A 19917-nucleotide genomic window follows, 5' to 3' on the forward strand; every position below is an offset into this window, starting at 1 on the left:
TAATAGATGTTTTCTTTATGATTAATTTTTTTTATTGTAATTTCATTTTAATTAAAAAAACCAAATTTATTTTTTTACAAAATTAAAAATCAAATAATAAATTTTTTTTAATAATAAATATTGCTTTTGCGCGACGAAACGTAAATCGTCGCGCAAAAATATTTAAATAACAAATCGACATATATATTTTAATCTTGCGCGACGCAGAATTTCGTTGCGCAAAATGTGTATCTTGCGACGAATAATATTTCGTCGCGACGGAAATTTCCGTCAGCTTTTTTTGCGGACGACCACTATTTCGTCGCGCAAATATTTGTGCGACGGACGGTGAGTTCGTCCCGAAATGTTTTTGAAACGAAGTTGTTATCGAGCGCAAACTGCGCGATTTAATGACATTTGTTCACGAACTTTGCGCGACGGACGATGCGTGATTTAAACTTCATCGCGCATAATGATGTGCGACTAAAATCATTTTTGCGCGACGAATACCCTTTCGTCGCGCAAAGACTAAAATGTAGTAGTGAAATATCCCTAAAGAGAACGAAATTAATAACGTTAGTATGAATTTACATTAATTCTTTTAAACTAACGACAACAAATACTTATCCAATGAACGTACTGAACTCCTAGCAAAAGCAGAGGTCTGGTAGAGGCCTTTTTTTTTTTTCCATGCGCTTTGCAATGGCAGGAACTAGATTATAAGAAGAAGGATTTTGTATGACGAATATGGTGTCGTCGCACAAAAACATTATCCGTCGAGCAAAAAAATCATTTTCTCCGCGCAAGTGGTTCATTTCGTCGCTCAAATACATGTTGACATCTGACTTTTGCGCAACGGAAAAAAAATTTTGTTGCTCAAAATTTCATCGCGCAAACTCTAAATCTCGTCGTGCATGGACGTGCCGACATCGAACTTTATGCCGCGACAAAAAATTTTGTCGCGCAAGTATGTGGCACCAAATAAAAAATCCAACGTTTTCTTACGCGACGATATATATTTTCGTCGCGCTAAGTATTCATTTGTGACGAGATTTGGCATCGCATACAAGTGTTTGGTGTCAAAAAAAATAACCCGCGGTTTTCTCTAACTTTGCGCAATGATAATGATTACCGCTATGCTTAGGTTTTCTTTCGCGATGATATGTTTCGTCGCGCAAGTTTTGAAGCGAAATAAAATAAATGTGGGGTTTTCTTCTGAGCTTTGCGCAAGTTTTTAACTATAAAATTATTATATGCAATATTTTGCCCTACGATTGATTTTTTTCGTCACGCAAGAATTGCTTGCACCACAAATTTTGCGTCGTCGCGCAAATAGTAAAATGTAGTAGTGATAATCTTCTAAAAGGAGGAGATGCCCTACAAATTCATATTGGAGATGACGGAGATGGTAAAATCCCGAAGACACTTGCAATTGTAGGGCTCTGGTGCATCCAGTGGCACCCGGTGGATCGTCCGTCTATGCAAATAGTGGTTCATATGTTAGGAGGAGGAGATAACTTGGCCATGCCTCCTAATCCTTTTGCCTCTGCAGGTCCTACAACAACACATGCAAGCATCCCAGCAAGACGCTTAGAGTTAGAAGCAATTCCTGAATTAGAGTAAAATGTATAAGTATATGTGTACGCACCAATGTAAGTAATATTAACTACATATTAACTCGTGCATAGGACGTCCATGCAAAAACCATTTTTTTGAATGATAACAAGGGTTTGAATAGGCCTTTCAAGTTATACCATGCTGGAAAATATTGAAAGATTGCCTATCAAGTTATAAACAAAAATTAGCTCAAGAAATATTAAACACAAAAAAAGTAAATAAATAGAGTTAAACTATTTTTAAACAAAATAAGGCTATGGACTCAAAATTTGAGTTTGGAGGGTTGAGTGAAAAAATAGTTTGAGGCTAGGCAATACATGAATATTTGTATTTTGAAGGATGAAAGTCTGGGTTTATACCCTTTAGACCATCTCCAACCCCATATTGGGGCTAAACTCAAATTTCGACCATCCAAAATACAACTATTCATATATTGCCCGAACTCAAACTGTTTTTTTCTCCAACCTTGTAGACTCATAATTTGATTTTGCATGTGTTATTAAATTGTTTAAGAATGGTTTAACCTTTTTTTTTTTTTTGGTAGTTAATTTTTCTTGATAATATTTTTGCTTCAACATTCATGATTTATTTTTCCAAACATTTTGACCTAAAAAATTAAAATTTCACATACATAATTTGAAATCATTTTGACCTCTCCTGCATGTGAAAATTGAGAATGGTTTTGGGGCCATCTTCAATAAAAATGGATGAATATTGAACAAAATTAACAAAGTGAGGAATGAAAAATATAATTGTATGAATTATTTAACAAATAAATATATATATATGTACTTTGAGATTGGAAATCATGAATCTTGAATGATTTGGAAAAGGTGAAGTCTCACTGTTAAGGAGTTTGGGGTACTCAACACTCCTTCAAAATCCAGAGCCAATGAAAAAGAGATCATATCAATTGCTTTCCAAAACTTTGGAATTTTGTTTACTCGTTAATGCTCTCTTTCAAGTTCTTAGGGAGTAAAAGTTGAGACAACGTAATTTCGACGACTTGGAATTTTGTAGTTTTCCTTTGAAATTTCATGGAAATTTCAACAATTGGAAAACAAAGAAAAAGAAATCTCACCTCATAGATGCTAAATGTCAATGATTTTGGAAAATAAAGAAATAAAAAATCAACGTGGTGGGGGTACTCATTGATGCAAGACTTCCAATGGGAAGAAAAACTTGGAGTTTACTTTTCAAGTCTTCAGTGGGTAAGTTCAAACTGATTCCACTGCAGAAAGTCAGTCAACGGACATGTAATACCCATTGATGTCAGAAAGTCAGTCAACGGACTTATAATACTGATTCCAGATATTTCCATTTTCCATCTGCATCTAACAAGTTCATAATTATCCACCATTGGTTTGGTCCCATCTGTTAAATTCAATCCATCTGCATCTAGTTTGATGATATGTGGGGTTCTTGCATAACGGGCTACTCTGCCCACCGCTTTCAGGAGACGACGTGCTGCCCAGAAGTTTCACGCGACAAAACATTTCGTCGGGTTAAATACATAGATGGGGCGAAGAATAGATATTTCATCGGGCGACCAGCGTATTGCGACAACCGTTCCTGACCCAACTGTTCATCGCCGGAATTCTGTGCCGACAAACTGGAGACGAAGACTCCTGATTGTCGTATGGAGTAAATGTCCCACCACGCCTTATATTTCGTAGTTTTTAAAAGTTAGGATTAACTACATTTTAGTCCATAGAGGTTTAGGATCAATATCGAAATGGGCCCCAAGATTTCAATTTCATCAGTTTCATACCCAACGTATCCAAATATGACCAATTCACCTCGTCATTAGATTGACCGTTTGGTGAACGTTAAACGTTGATGTGTCATTAATGGATGATCATCGACAACCCATTCAAATTAGTCACGTGAAAGGCATTTGAAATAAAATTAAATAATAATTTTTTTATTTATTTTTTTTATAAATATATTTTTTCAAAACCAAAAAACTGAAAACAAAAAATCCCAGCATGTCTCCCTCCCTTAGCCACCCTTTGTCGACCTCCACCAAAAAGTTTCAGAAAAAGTCAAGAACAAAATTACTAGTATTCTCAAGAATTTTAGATCCAAACAGTAAATTTTCCCATTAAATCATAGAGAAAAAAAAGATGAAAAAAACATCAAATAAATCACACTGTCCACCACTTCACTCACTACAAATCCCAAACCCACCTCCACAAAACTCAGAACTACCCAAAAAAAAAAAATTTAAACCAAAAGAAAAAAACAAACAAGCAATCAAAAACAATAACCCTCACCTATAAATTTCAGGTAAATTTTAGAGGGACTGTGAGGAAATTAGGGTTTTTCTTCTCTCTCTGCAGAGCAAAACAAGAAGAAGAAGAAAGAAGCAGAAGCAACAATGGAAGGTGTCACAGAGGGAGTGAACAACTTGCAAATCACAGACTCATCATACAACAACAAGAAGAATCGCATCCAGGTCTCAAATACCAAAAAGCCCCTCTTCTTCTATGTCAATCTTGCCAAGAGGTACATGGAGCAGAACAATGAGGTGGAGCTCTCTGCCCTTGGAATGGCTGTTGCTACTGTTGTTACCATGGTTGAGATTCTGAAGAACAATGGATTGGCTTTCAAGAAGAAGATCGCGACTTCTACAATTGACATGAGGGAGGATGTAGGGGGCGGCCAATTCAAAAGGCAAAGATTGAAATGCTGCTTGGAAAGTCTGAGAAGTCCGAAGAGATAATGGCTGTTGTTGCTGCAGAGGAAGCCCTTTAGTATGAGCAGAGTTGAAGTTTGTTTTTCTGATATCTAGCTTGGTGCACGACTGTTAGGTCTTCAAAAACTGGTGGATGTATGACTTTTTTTCTTAGGTTTGCCTCTCTAGTGGTGTTTGTTTAGCTGTGATAAAATTTCTTTTTAGGATTTGTTGTAAAATACAGTCTCTTCCTCCCTCTCCCCCTCTCTTCATCATCCCCATTCTCCTCCCTCTATTTCTCTCCTTTTGTGGCTCAATTTGATTGGATTAGACAAATTAGGTTTTTTAGGTTCGGGTAATTATGGATTAGGAGCAACAACTTATAGGGCTAGTGAGTTATTTGGTTCTGATTGTGAGGTTGATCTTGTTTTGGATGTTTGATTGTATTTTGGGTTGGGAAGGGCCTGGGATTGATTGGGGAGGGGAGGGGAGAAGTCTGTGGAGGGTCAACGAAGGGTGGATGGGAGATGGAGAGAGAGGGTTGCTAGAGTTGGGGAATTTTTTGTTTTTTTGTTTTTGGTTTTAAATTTTTTTTTCTTCCAGAAATGCCCTTCATGTGTACTAGTTGGAATTCGTTGTTAGGGTTTGTGACGGGTCCCACAGTTGACACATCAACATTTAACGTTTGATCAAACGGCCAATCTAACGAACAAGGTGAATTGGTCATATTTGGATACGTTGAGTGTGAAATTGATGAAATTGAAATCTCAAGCCCATTTCGATACTGACCCTAAACCTCTAGGGACTAAAGTGTAGTTAACCCTAAAAGTTAAAACTGTGAGATTACTCGGGCAATTTTGGGATGTCAAAGGTTTTTTTTATTCATCCAGAAATGAGAAACTCCATGAAAAAGAAGCTCGTCTAATCAGAACATGCTAAAATGCAGAAACTGAAACCAGACGGAGTACCCAAACTAAAATGCAGAAACATGCCAACCCTACTCTTAGACACCCACATGAAAAGCCAACATCAGAACCCGGAAAACAAGCGGAGAGACGCTACACAAGTACTGGAGTGTTTGAATAAAATTGCGAAAGTTGCTACCTCATCATCACCTAGGTGACAGAGTACACGTCAACTCCATGTTAGAACATGTATGGTTCAAATTATCATGAATATCTACAGGCATCTCTTGAGGGCACAGAAAAGGCTTAGGAGGCATTTGTAGGCTTTCAACGTCTCCTTCGAGCATCTTTATAATTCGTTCATTGCCAGACGATCACTTGGCTTCATTTGAATACACCACAAGACAGTTATAACCATCTTTTTTACGATTTTCTTTTCTTCCTCTGTTATATCCTCCATCTCCAGCTCCTTTCCCTCCTTATATTGATCGTACACCCATGAGGGGAATAAATTTGGCTTGAATGCTCTGCACGTGCATTTAAATTCTTTCGTTTGCTTCCCATTTCCATCAACAGCATTCCAAAGCTATAGACATCAGCTTTGTATGAGACGCCACCAATATTTTTGTAGAACAACTCAGGAGCCATGTAACCCATTGTTCCCCTTGCTGCCATTAACGAGACAATACTATTAACCGTAGGATATAATTTCGCAAGCCCAAAGTCAGAAATCTTTGGAATAAAATTTTCATCAAGAAGGATGTTATGAGGCTTGATATCAAAATGTAAAATTTGCATGTCACAACCTTGATGTAGATATTCAATCCCTCGAGCTACTCCAAGTGAAATATCATACATTTTCTTGTAACTTAGCAAGTTATTCCCTTGTTTGGAATAAAAGCATTTATCAAGAGATCCATTTTGCATGAACTCATATACTAAAGCGCGCTTTGAACCCTCAACACAATAACCAACAAGTTGCACCACATTAACATGGTGAATCCTTCCAATGGTAGCTACCTCACTAATGAAATCTTCCCCATTAGCTTTGGACTTGCTCAACATCTTAATTGCTCCAAAATGGCCGCTTCGTAATTTTCCTTTAAATACCATGCCAAAGCCTCCTTCACCTAACTTATTCTTGAATGTGTTAGACATCTTTTTAATGTCCAAGTAAGAGTACCTTATCGGTGGAAAATTGTTCTCATCATGTAGAAAATTTTCGATCGCGCTATACATTGACGAATGTCTTTTCCATGTATAGATCAAAAACACAATCACAAATGGAGCCAGTATAAATTTTACCATGAGATGTAGTACTGCACAAGAGCATTACCAAAAAAAAAAAAAAAAAATCATGAGAAAATTCTGAAACTGAATAGCTTTTTGATGCATTCTTTTTACATTTTATCACATCCCTTAAAGCATTTCCACCAAGGGCCTTGGGGAGGCGAGGTTGGGTGGGTGTGCTAGGGAAAATGTTGTTTCAACAACACAAATCTGCGGGGGCAAGGTGTGGGCCCGACAAAAAAATTTGCTGGCTAGCCCTTGGGGAGGTCGGCCGAGTAACAAAACTCGTTTTGGGCTGGCGTCGGCTGTTTAAATTTCTTTAACGTTGGCGCGTGCACGCCCAACCTTAAAAAATTTGACGCGCTGATGACCCGCCAATGCGGGTCTATTCCACGTGGCGCATTCTCGAGTGTCCGATCGACTTTATTCCAAATCAACGGCAGCCATTTTTCGAGAATAAAAATGAAAAAAATCGAAACTTGCACCCAACGGCTCTCTTCCACGTGGCGATGATCTGGCGCTCGATTCAATTTTCCAAACAATCCAACGCGTTAATTCTGCCCCAAAAAAAAGAAAAAAATCGAAAAAAATTTGAAAAAATGCCCAAAAAATACTGATTTTTTTCCTATAAATACCAACAAATACCAATCACTTTTAACACCAACTCTTCATACATTTTCTTCTCATTCTACCATTATTCACTTTGTAGTCAATATTTTTTTCACTTTGAAGTTGAATTTTTCTATAAAAATTTATGGGTTCTTCTAGTGAAACCAGAGGGGCATGGAGTGTCATGGAAGATGTTAGCTTGTGTGAGTCTTGGCTCCACATTAGTCATTATCCCGTAACGGGCAATGAGATGAAATTCTGTCATATGTGGAAAAAAATTCATCCGGATTTTTGTGAAAGGGTAATTAGTTCAACCCGTACAGATCAGGCACTATCTAGTAGGTGGAAAATTCTTAACAAAGAGTTGGCGAAATGGAGGGATGCCTTGGTAAAGGCGATGGACAACCATAGAAGCGGGGAAAACCTTACCAGTGAGGTAAATTATTTGTAATTTTTGTTTTATTAATTTCTATGTCTTATTTAAGTTTATTTAAATATTTCTTGCAATTTATATATTTTGTTAATATTTCTTGTATTTCCAATATTAATATGAATGTTTGTTGCAATATTTTAATTTTGTTTTTCATTTCTAATAAATTGTTAAAGTTTCTTGTATTTCCATTATTATTTTTTTATACTTGTTGCATTGCCAATAATTTTTAAAGTTTCTTGCATTTTCATTTTTTTTTATAGACTATACAAGCACAAATGTTTTTTGGTGCTACTGGGCAAGGAAAAAAAAGTTTCAACCATACCCATTGTTGGGAGGTGGTGAAGAATTGTAAGAAATTCCAAATTATTCCAACGGGTCCGACGGTAGTCTTGAACGAGGCGCCACTCCATGAGACACCGGCAACCGCTTCGCCTACGGATTCCCCGATGAGTCAAGACTCACCTATCGAAAAGGAGCCGAGGCCTATTGGAAGGAAGACAGCGAAGGCGAAGAGAGGGAGTTATTCTACCAAGTCATCATCTAAATTTTTGGAGGAACTTTCAAAGATGCAAGCCATGAGAATTGAAATGGACATGAAACAACAAGAGCACGATAGGGCAATTGATATAGAAAATGCAAAAGAAAGGGAGTATGTACGCCAACAAAGGGAGTATGCACGCCAAGAAAGGGAGTATGCACGCCAAGAAAAGATTGAAAATAAGGATCGGGAAACAATGGCCATGGATACAACCCATATGTCCCCTGAAACGAAACAATATTGGAAGCTAGAACGAAGGGATGTTATGAGACGAAGACTTTTTCGTGACGATGGACCTAGCAACACGGATTGGTTAAATGATCAAAACAATTAAGTTCGTTTGCTTGCCTTTCATTTCATTGTACCATTAAATTAGTTTGCTTGCCTTTCATTTCATTGTATTTAAAAAAAAAAAAAAAGATTGGTGGTAATTCATGTATTTTATGTTATGAGTTGTATTGATTTTCTTGTAGTGAATGAAGAAAATATTCAACAAAATTCCTTTTTATTCAAAACATTCCATACATAAAAAGCAAACCACAACCAAAGCATAAAAAATAAACAAACCACAACAAAAGCATAAAAAAACAACAAAGCATAACTAAAAATACAACATAAACATAATGCACTAAAAAAACATCTTCACTTGACTTCATTGACCTTCATTGCCTTTCACCGCCCACAAATGTTCCATCAAGTCAACTTGACGGTGTTCGTGAATATACGACGATTGCATCTCCGTGTAGTGCTCAATCATACGATGCATGAAAGTACCGTCTCTAACCAACGGATCATGCTGCATTGGTTCTCCATTTGGCCCCATAGGTTTTTCATAAATTCGTGTTAAGGTCGTGTTCATGGGATCTGGCTCATACACTTCATCAACATCGTAATCATACTCATCTTCCACAATCATGTTGTGGAGGATGATACAAGTCATCATTATACTTCTGAGCACCTCCTCGTCAAATAGAGCGCCGCGCCCCTGATAATAGCCCACGAGCTTGAAGGATACCAAAGCACCTCTCCACATCTTTTCTGTACCCCTCTTGATAGGCAGCAAAAAAATTTCCTTCGGGATCGGGGATGTGGAATTGATTTCACAAATGCTGTCCATCTCGGGTAGATACCATCGACTAGATAATACCCATTCGATACGGTATTATTGACTTGATATGTGATATTTGGGCATTCACCTCTCAAAATATCATTGAACAGGATTGACCGGGCGTTCAAATCATTTTGAGCAGCTGCAAAGAAAGCGTGCCAAACCGGTATCAAACCGGCAACCGCTTTGAGGATGATACTTTTCGCCCTTTCCGATTACCATAATCCCTTGCCAAGCGGATGGACAATTTTTCCATTGCCGGTGCATGCGATCAATCCTACCAATCATTCCAGGAAATCCACGAGACTCGGCTCTTTGTAGAAGCCGTTGCAGTCCCGGGAGTAGGTCTGCAGTAGTCCATGATGTACAGATTTTCCACTGCATCACAAAATCGCATCAAGCTCTCCAAAATGGTGGACTTCCCCATTCGGGCAATCTCATCCACCTGATCAACAGATGACCCATACGCCAACATTTGTATCACAGCTGTGAATTTTTGCTCGGGAAGCATCCCCAAATCTCCAGCACAATTTTTCTTTTGAACAAAGTAGTCATCATAATTGCAAATATCATGCATGACTTTATTGAACAAATGGGGTTGCATTCTATATCTTGCTCGAAAATGAACATCAGAGTTACAGAGATTGTGGGATAAAATAATCTTCCAGAAGATTCTTATCCCGAGAATGTCTATATCTATCCACATTCGATGCCCGGCCTTTCGTGAACCACGACGGCTCTGGTTTTCTTCCTCCATCAAAGCAACGGCCACACCAAGTTGCTCATCTAGTTCTCTCTGCGCCCTTTTGCTTGCAGCTCTTCTGCGCATTCTTGCTCGCCTTTCTCGCTCTTGCCTATCCAAAACATCTTCTATGTCTGACATTGAGAATGGAGAATGAAATCTAAAATCTGAGAAATGAAATCTAAAATCCAGAAATGAAGATGTAGAGAAGATATGGTGTGGGAGGTATGAGTTGAGCCTCTGGTTTTATAAAAAATTTAGACAGATAGAGATGACACGTGGCGCAATTTTAGAGGATGAAAATCTTATCTGAAATTTGAAATTCAAATGAAATTTGGAATTGGAAATGTATCTGGAATTTAAATTTCGAAATGTATCTGAAATTCAAAATTTGAATTTATCTCAAATTTGAATTTTGAAATGTATCTGAAATTTGAAATTTATCTGAAATTTATCTGAAATTTGAAACCGAAAATCTTATCCGATATGAATAGTATTGACACGTAGGAACCCAAAAATCTTATCCGAAAATATTATCCAAATTAATTGTTTAAAAAAACAAAGTTGTGAAAAAAAATAAATAAATGAATAGTAATTGCCATGTCAAGGGGCTAATCTTTGAAACACACATTTCTTTGGGAGCTAGGGCCACTATTCACGTGAATAATGCGCCTAGGGCTCCCCTTGCCATGGCAAGAGGCTAACTGGTGGAAGTGCTCTTATGTCTATTAAATAGCTATGTAAATTATTGTGCAGTTCATCATCTTCATTTTTCCTCGTCTATTAAATAGCTATGCAAATTATTGTAAGTTATCAATTCAGGGTGATGATTTTGGCATTCTATAATTGCTCGTAAATTACGTCATGGGCTCTTCATGTGTGAGTTGTGAAGGAGTGTAAAAAGTGAAATTGAATTGCTAAAACACGCTCTTACCGAAGATAATGGTTATTAGTAGCGTAATTCCTCGCCATGAATCACCTTCAAGCAATAAGACAAAAGCCAGACAAAATCAATCAAAGACTTCCGACTATATGTTTGGAAAAAGAATAAAGTAAAAATAAAATAAAATATAGTGTTGAATAATTAAAGAAATAGAAGCTGTTACCTGAGCTAAAGAATTGCGCCTCATAATCTGCAAAATACAACAAAAGTTAACAAAGACAAAAAACAAAAGACTTTATGGGTAAATACAATACAGAGTGTGAGCCCCATTTCAATTTTTGAAATACAATACAGAGTGTGAGCCCAAAAAATGTATTTATGGGTAAATGTATTCCTTATTTAAGAACCCCTTAATTGAATAGAACCACGTGGGATCCATTGGTGTGGGCCAAATTCAACAAAGGCAACATCTAAGTTATGATAATAAAGCAAAAAGCCATGCGTCAAAGCGTTGTGTATGTGTATGTATCTGTCAGAAACGTTATGGAAGTTTTCGTTGTCCAAGGATTCACTCATCATAGTCGTCCACTCTATACTGCACCCGTCCTCCAGATCCGACGTCGTTGAATCGTGAATGTTGACATAACCTGTCCTACTCAGATTATTAGCGCATTGAGCAATCACTACGTTGAGAGATGAATTCACTGGATTTGCACACTTGAAAAAAGTTACAGACTGACTTGACGGATAATACAGATCCCCCAGACTGAAGTTAGAGTTGGCTAAAGGATAACGAGGAATGGAGGAGCAATTATTCTTTTCAAGGCCAGGATCTACGACTCGGATATATGTGTAAAAGTAGTTGATGGCCAGCACCAAGTATTTTCCAGAATGTAGGTGTAAAAGTAAAGGGCCTTGTTCCACTTCCCAGAGAGAGAGAGAGAGAGAGAGAGAGAGAGAGAGGTTTACAAGTTCTGGAGATATCTATCAGTTTTGTACCGTCCACGGCAGGTAATGCCACTGTAAACCTTGGTCAGAAAGTCAGTCAACGGGCAGGTAATGCTAAGCCCACACGCATATTCTGGAGATATACCGTCCGCTCAAATTGGTATTATTGATGTCAGAAACTCAGTCAACGGACAGGTGTTTGGCTATTTTCATTCCGCGTCTTACAGTTTTCAATATCCTCCATTCCATTGGATCCATCTATTAAATTCACACCAAAACATCGTTAGAGCATCTATAATGGGCTCCCTAAATCACATTTTTAGACGAATTTTAGAAAAGAATCGTAAAATGCAACTCCAACTATACTCCCTATCCACCTTCTAAAATAAGAAGTCTTCAGGACCTCCTAAATCGAGGAGAGAAAGAACTCCTAGTGGCTCCTTATAATTTAATGCTGCTTTATTTAATGAGTATTTTAAACCCTTATTTAGTGCTAACTATTTTTTATTTTTATTTTTAATAAAGATGGATCAATTAAAAAAGAGTTATAACATTTACGACTCTCTAAATTAGGGAGTATGGTTGGAGTTGAAATTTTTTAGAGAGCTCCTAAAATAGCTTTCTTATATTTTTAGCTAAATTTTAGCTAAGAAAAGAGAGCATTATTGTGGATGCTCTTATAGCCGTCTCATCTACTCTGCAACTGTCCTCCAAGTACCAGCCAACCGCAATAGAAAAATGCAGGTCATCCCCTTGTAAGGTTGGTGCCGTGATTATCTTGTGAGTCGTGACTATGTTATCTTTAGTTTTGTGCTTGCTAACTCATTTCAAACAGCAGCCTTGGAAGTTTCGCTGCATTCTATAATGGTCAACGTAGACAAAGTAAACAAACGATTAAAGAAAGAGGAATGCTAGCAACCTTTTCTCCAACCTTCATTTTGGACCTTCTCTCTTCTTCTCATGACAAGTGTCACTTTCCTTACATTTAAAACAATATCATTAATGCATCACACAAGATAGTTTTTGTTTTCCAAGTTTACCCTTATTAAATGTATTAGCTTTTATATTTCCTTCAACTTGTCCAAGTTTTGTTACAATTTCCTTAGCATATTGTTAAAAATTAAATAAGAAAAAAAAAATAAGAAAAAAAGTTTGTTTCATGACATTGTTATTATGAAAGTGATATTATCATTATTTTGTGTTTAACAAAACATACGTCCTCTTTGAAAAAAATACAAAATAAAAACTTCAGTATTTATTATCTTATTTAATTTTTTAATAAGGTGGTAAGAAAGTTGTAAAAAAATTAGCTTGCTATTAAAAAGAGTTAATACATTCAATAAAGGTAAATTTGGAAAACAAAAACTAATTTGTGTGATGCATTAATGATGTTGTTTTAAGTGTAAGGAAAGTGACACTTGTCATAAAAATAGGGAGAAAATTAGAGAGAAAGTTACTAACATTCTTTATAAAGAAATGCAACATTTGATTCAATCAAGAATGTCACATGTCGTGGGACCTCTAAGTCAACTGTTGACTTTTATAGTCTTTTCATCGCAAACAAAGTATTTTTTTGTTCTTCTTTTCCTGGTAAGATCCCAAACACGATTGGGTTAATTAAATAATGAGAGGACATCTTATTGGACATATATGAGTCACAGAAAGATTTAGACACCATTTTCTTTTTCTGCAGCACAGAAAGATTTAGTTAGATATGGTAAAAATTATCACCTCTTCCTTGTGCTTAATCTTTCTGGCTTTCTCCACAGTGCATGGAGAACCCCAAGATACCTGCAAAAAATTGAAGTGTGGCGATAAAGGCCCAGCTGTCCATTTCCCTTTCAGCCTCAAAGGCAGGCACCCAGATCACTGTGTCTTTCCTGGGTTTGTCCTGTCATGCAATGAGAAGCATGAAACAATTCTTGAGCTTCCAATTCCATTCAAATTCCCAGTCAAAAGCATAGATTATAAGGCTCAGGCAGTCCAATTATATGATCCAGAAGGCTGTCTTCTGGTGAAGCTTTTGAAAGTCTTCAACAAGTCAATCTCTCCCTTCCACTTCTCAAAAGATTACATGCCTAATCTTACCTTATTCAATTGTTCCTTAGCTGAGAGGCAATTAGATGAACCAGTCCCCTGCTTCAGTGGCCCTGGCTACCAAGTTTATTCTGTTGTTTCTTCCAAAATAATTGGGGACTTGCCCCTACTGTCTTGTACAAAGATGTATAATTTGTCATCAGTTCCATATTTTTCATACGAGCCTGCCAATCTTTATTTGGAGTGGTCTGAACCAAATTGTGGACAGTGTGAGGCAAGAGGCAAGATGTGTAGATTGAAGAACAATGGCACCAGAAGTGAAATTGAATGTGTGGACTTCAGTAAAGCAGGTATGGCTAACATATATTTTAGTTTGATTCACATATATTTAACTTATTATAGATTCTTAATATTCTGCTATACTAGTCACTTTTTGCTTACTTGGAAGTTGAGAGCAGAGCAGCAGCATTATTTATTTGCTTTTTATCGCAAAATGTCCCTGATGAATCTATCCAGTTGTATCCTTGTTTTTTTTTATTTATTTATTTATTTATTTATAAATTTATTGTGTTCGTGGTCCTCCAGGTTAACTTGGCTAACATATATTTAATGGGTTCTTATATATTTGAATTGTTACAGATTCTTAATATTCTGCTATACTAGTCAGTGATCTGCAGATGCAAATAATACAACGCATTCATGAAATGAGATATTATCATTTGCAATCCACTTTTTGCTTACTTATTTGGAAGTTTAGAGCAAAGTAGCAGCACTGTTTATTTAAAGGATATTATCATTTGCAATCCTCATTCTTAATTTGACAGTGTATTTTTTTTTTTTTTCAGGTACAAAAAGGAAATGGGTGGCAACAGGTGAGTTATTTAATGGGAGTTTCACTAAAACACCCAAAATGGGAGCTAAAATTATAAAAAAACCCAACACCCAAAACACTTTATAAACACACCCAAAACCCATCATTACACACACTCAAAACCCATTTATAAAACACCCAAAAAATATACAATTGTTGACTTTGGGGTTGATTTTGGGTGTGTTTCTATGTTTAAATAGTGTTTGAGTTTTTTTTATAAATACATGTTTAGGATTGGGTTTATTTATAAATTTGTATTATTTAATTGGAGTTGCAGTTTGTTTCATCTGTATATATGAGATCGTGGTGATATTTACAAAGGTTTAACTTGCAGGTGCATCCCTGGGTTCATTTGTTGTCTTACTCCTGGTCATTGCAGCCTATCATGTCTATAGTTCTGATAGAAAAGAAAAAGAGCATCAATTAAAGATTGAAAGATTTTTAGACGATTACAGAGCTCTCAAACCTAGCAGATATTCATATGCAGATATTAAGAGGATTACAAATGACTTCAAGGACAAGTTAGGGGAAGGAGCCTACGGAACTGTTTATAAAGGAATGCTTTCTTCTGAACTCTTCGTTGCTGTGAAAGTCCTCAATAGTTCTAAGGGAGATGGGGAAGAGTTCATCAATGAAGTGGGAACAATGGGTCATATCCACCATGTCAATGTCGTTCGATTGGTTGGCTTTTGCGCTGATGGATTTAGACGAGCTCTTGTTTATGAGTTCTCACCAAATGGTTCACTGCAGGATTTCATTTCATCACCAGACAATAAGAACAGTTTCCTTGGTTGGGATAAGATGCAAGATATTGCTCTAGCCATAGCCAAAGGAATTGAATATCTTCACCAAGGATGCGATCAGCGAATCCTCCATTTTGACATCAAACCTCATAATGTTTTGCTAGACCACAACTTCACTCCAAAGATTTCTGATTTTGGTTTAGCCAAGTTATGTTCCAAGGATCAAAGCATAGTGTCAATGACTACAGCTAGAGGCACCATGGGCTACATTGCACCTGAAGTGTTCTCCAGGAACTTTGGAAATGTGTCCTATAAGTCAGATGTGTATAGTTTCGGAATGCTACTGCTTGAGATGGTAGGAGGAAGGAAGAATGTCGATTCAGCCACGGGGAACACAAATGAAATCTACTATCCCCAATGGATTTATAATCTTCTAGAAGAAGGAGATGATCTACGCATCCATATCGGTGAAGAAGGAGAACGTAAAATTCCAAAGAAACTCGCAATTGTAGGGCTCTGGTGCATCCAATGGCATCCAGTGGATCGCCCTTCAATGAAAGCCGTGGTTCAGATGTTGGAAGGAGGAGAAAGCTTAACCGTGCCTCCCAATCCCTTTGCCTCTACAGGTGCTGCAGGAACCAATGCAAGTACGGCTGCAAGAAATCTAAACATTCAGTTAGAAGCAATTCCTGAGTTGGAGTAACACGTTTAGTTATAATTACATCATTACATGTAAACACACTAATGTATGCAATCAATTATGATCATATAGTTCTTGGTGTTTGTACTTGACCAGCACATGCCTCATGGTCCAGCATTACATAGAATTTAGAAATAGTGGCGTTTCAATGACCCTAACATTGGACCTATTGCTACCACACAATCACTGGCTGCCAAATCCAATATTATGCATCACTTGTGCACATAAACTATTGTGTAACAATCTAGATTCAAGTTTTGACATGACAGTCCACCAGCTTCCATAAAATTGCCGTTGTCCCGCTTGCTTCATCATGTGATCCCCAATAATGTGTCTTGCAGCAATATTGTTCTTCTAGTATTTTAGAGAGTATCTTGCGTTGGAGATGGAAGCCTAACATACAAGTGTTAAAAAATCTCGGCCTACTCAGCGCAACCGCAGTTGATTGAGAGATTAATTTTGAGAGGATGGTGGGGTTGGAATGTTGAATCATCAGCGACAACTTTCTAAAATGCCTAGAAAGGCAACCATTGAACCTTTTTATTTTTATTTTATTTTTATTTTTAATGAAATAGAGAGAAAGATTGACCTTTGTTTTTTGATTCCTCGTTTTGCAGTTCTCTAGCTTCCATGACCTTTGGCCTTTTCCATTAGAAAGATTTCATCACGAAGGTCAATTAATAGACACAATTTCAATTGAGATGACCGTCGGAGAGTCTTTGATGAAAAACAGAAGCAACTGGTGAAGGTAAATTTTAAAATGGGGTCAAGTTAAGCTCACATCATTGTGGTTTGGGCGTGCACACACTGATTCATGTCTCTTCAAACTTGGAAAACAAAAAGTTATACCTCATTACTCTGACACTCTGAACACCATTTTGGGCTTTGTATGAAACAAGTCTATTAAAACTGTGGTCTACATATGTGAAACGCTCTGTTTCTTTTTTGTTCAAAACGGCAGATTCCATAGTAGTTGATCATCACCAAGCTAGTTAACAGAGTCTAGGGTTTCAAAAAGGAAAAAAAAAAAAAAAAAAACAGAGTCCATGCTTGATCATGACCTAACTGAGAAGGTCCATGTTAGCTCCAAGTTAGAACATGCCAGATTTGGAATATTTTGATGATCGCTTATCGGCGTCTGTTGTGGACACATAAAAGGCTTGGGATTGGGAGGCATTATAGGTATTCAACAAGCCCTTCAAGCATCTCCATGACTTTTTTCATTGATGGACGATCACTTGGTTTCAATTGTATACACCATATGGCTGTTATGACCATCTTTCTAATTATTTTCATTTCATCTTCATTGACATCACCCATCTCCAAGTAAAGCCCTTGATATATTGATCGAACAGCCAAGAAGGGAAGTAAATTTGGCTTGAATGCTCTGCCAAGGCATTCAAGTTCTTCCTTCTGCTTGCCATCTCCATCAACAACATTCCAAAACTGTAGAAATCGGCTTTGTACGAAACGCCTCCAAGATTTTTGTAGAACAACTCAGGAGCCATATATCCCATTGTTCCCCTAGCTGCCGTCATAGAGACAACGCTGTTATCTGTTGGATATAGTTTTTCTAGCCCCAAAAGTCAGAAATCTTTGGGTTGAAATTCTCGTCAAGAAGAATGTTGTGAGGCTTGATATCGAAATGCAGAATTAGCATATCACAACCTTCATGCAGATATTCAATCCCTTGAGCCACTCCAATAGAAATCGCATACATTTTATCGCAACTTAAAGGCATACTTGTTAGTTTATAAGTGCTGCTGCTGAGATAGTTTATTATTTCAGTTTGAAAATATAGCCGTTGGATAACAGTCCAGCTGTGCAATTAGGATGTAATTGTGCTTGCCATGTGTCACTATCTCATAGGGTAGTGAATGAATGGCTGAGTTGTAAATGATGTAATAGGAATGTTCTAATTCCTAACGGTTTTGTCAGATGCAATATACGTATGATTTGCGTTGGAGGTGAGCTAGTATCCAGCTAGCTCTTCTTCTTCCCTAAGCTCTCTCTCTCTCTCATTTTTCTCCAGATCACATTTTCTCATCTAAGAGTTAACATACAAGATAATAGTCTCTGTATTCTAACATGGTATCAGAGCCAGGTTGGATTGTTTAGCTGGGCGTTTGAATCTGTGAAGAAAGGAAGCTGCGTTTTGAAGCTAGTGTGTGAAGGTCTGTGTCTACCATGGCTGGATCTGGATCTGGAGGCGAGGTGAGAGCGCCAATTTTCAATGGAAATAATTATGAGTTTTGGAGCATAAAGATGAGAACCATCTTCAGGTCTCATGGATTATGGGATCTGGTTGAAAAGGGATTAGAGTGGTCAGATTCGAAAGAAGCTAATGAATCTGGTGAAAAGAAGAAGGAAAAGGAAGAATCAAAGGAAGCTGGTGAATCTGGTGAGCAGAAGATGAAAAGGGATGTTTCAAGTGGCTCTGGAACAGAGAAGCTGATGAAAGATGCAAAGGCATTGGGGCTGATTCAAGGGGCAGTATCTGATGAGATTTTTCCCCGGATCTCTCATGAAGAAACTTCTAAAGGAGCTTGGGATCTTTTGATGCAGGAATTTCGAGGTGACAAACAGGTAAGAAGTGTCAAATTACAGAGTCTGCGTAGGGAGTTTGAGTACACTAGAATGAGAGATGATGAATCCTTGTCTGCCTATATTACCAAACTATTTGATGTGATTAATCAAATGCGTAGCTATGGAGAAATACTGCCTAAAGAAAGAGTAGTACAGAAATTGTTGATTAGCCTACCATCTGCTTATGACTCTATCTGCTCCGTTATTGAACACTCGAGAGACTTGAATGAGATTGAGGTGCAGGAGGTTGTAGCCTCACTAAAGAGTTTTGAGTTGAGATTAGATAGACACTCTGAAAACAAAACAGAGAAGGCATTTGCTAGCCTTAGTCTAGATGCTAAACCGATTAAAACTGGAGATCAGAACAATAAGCAGCATAAGAATTGGAAGTTCAAAGGTAAGAAATGGGATAACAAGACAAGTGAAGGCACTAAAACTCCCTGCAAGCACTGTGGTAAGTTACACTTTGGTGAGTGTTGATTCAAGGGCAAACCAAAGTGTTATAACTGTGATAAGCTTGGCCACATTGCAAAGGATTGCTATAGCAAGAAAACACCACAGCAGGTTAACTATGCTACTCAAGTGGAAGCTGCACCAACTATGTTCTATGCTGGTAATGCAATTGGTGCTGGTATAACAAGGGATGAAGAAATCTGGTATTTGGACAGTGGGTGTAGTAATCACATGACAGGAAAAGAGGACTTGTTGGTGGATATTGACTGAAATGTGACTGCAAAGGTTGAAATGGGAACTGGACAGCTTGTAGACGTAACTGGAAAAGGCACTCTTGTGGTTGAAACCAAAGTAGGCAAGAGATATATCAAAGAAATAATGCTGGTACCTGGACTGAAAGAGAACTTACTTAGTGTGGGTCAGATGATAGAGCATGGCTACTATTTGGTATTTGGAGATCACAAGGTGGAAATCTACAATGAAAACTCTCATTCAAATCTGGTTGCAAAGGTACAAATGAGAGGAAATAGAAGCTTTCCTTTGAAACTGCAGGCTGAAATGCACTTAGCTTATAGAGCAAGTGTAGATCATTCCACTGAACTTTGGCATAGAAGATTTGGACATCTCAATATGAGTAGTCTGAAACTTTTGAAAGAACAAGATATGGTAGTAGGACTACCAGAAATTAAAGGGATTAAAGAGGTGTGTGAGGGGTGTGTTCTAGGCAAGCAGTGTAGAGAAGCATTTCCAAAAGAGGCTACCACTAGAGCACTAACTCCACTAGAACTCATTCACAGT

General features: G+C 37.5%; 1 protein-coding gene and 3 pseudogenes across 3 annotated transcripts; 2 read left to right on the forward strand and 2 right to left on the reverse strand.

Moving 5' to 3' along the window:
- Positions 1 to 3882: 3882 nt before the first annotated feature.
- Positions 3883 to 4368, forward strand: LOC148916975 (uncharacterized protein At2g34160 pseudogene; annotated as a pseudogene).
- Positions 4369 to 5327: 959 nt separating this feature from the next.
- LOC103331237 (rust resistance kinase Lr10-like) lies at positions 5328 to 11111 on the reverse strand (annotated as a pseudogene). Its single transcript, XR_016126985.1, has 4 exons — positions 11096 to 11111; positions 11005 to 11031; positions 10833 to 10877; positions 5328 to 6497 (listed from the first exon to the last, which is right to left on the reverse strand). The product of XR_016126985.1 is annotated as a rust resistance kinase Lr10-like (transcript).
- Positions 11112 to 13363: 2252 nt separating this feature from the next.
- On the forward strand, positions 13364 to 16175 carry LOC103331238 (rust resistance kinase Lr10-like). Of its 2 annotated transcripts, XM_008233856.3 has the most exons (3): positions 13365 to 14116; positions 14612 to 14638; positions 14972 to 16175. In XM_008233856.3, exons 1-3 carry the CDS (start codon positions 13444 to 13446, stop codon positions 16081 to 16083), a joined length of 1812 nt encoding a protein of 603 aa, XP_008232078.2. In that variant the 5' UTR covers positions 13365 to 13443; the 3' UTR covers positions 16084 to 16175. The 2 variants fall into 2 exon arrangements, with proteins under 2 accessions (XP_088908995.1, XP_008232078.2); XM_089052869.1 differs by lacking the exon at positions 14612 to 14638 and having other exon boundaries at positions 13364 to 14116.
- Positions 16176 to 17256: 1081 nt separating this feature from the next.
- On the reverse strand, positions 17257 to 17800 carry LOC148916976 (rust resistance kinase Lr10 pseudogene; annotated as a pseudogene).
- Between the last annotated feature and the right edge of the window lie 2117 nt (positions 17801 to 19917).

This window comes from Prunus mume, linkage group LG5, assembly GCF_029339155.1.
Source record: "Prunus mume cultivar Tortuosa linkage group LG5, ASM2933915v1, whole genome shotgun sequence".
In the NCBI taxonomy this organism is placed as follows: domain Eukaryota; kingdom Viridiplantae; phylum Streptophyta; class Magnoliopsida; order Rosales; family Rosaceae; genus Prunus; species Prunus mume.

Excerpts from the sequence above, each read along its gene's own strand:
- LOC103331238 (XM_008233856.3), top strand. The coding sequence starts at position 13,444 with ATGGTAAAAATTATCACCTCTTCCTTGTGCTTAATCTTTCTGGCTTTC. Across the intron at positions 14,117-14,611 it reads TGTGGACTTCAGTAAAGCAG|GTACAAAAAGGAAATGGGTG; the intron begins GTATGGCTAACA and ends TTTTTTTTTCAG. Across the intron at positions 14,639-14,971 it reads AAGGAAATGGGTGGCAACAG|GTGCATCCCTGGGTTCATTT; the intron begins GTGAGTTATTTA and ends TTTAACTTGCAG.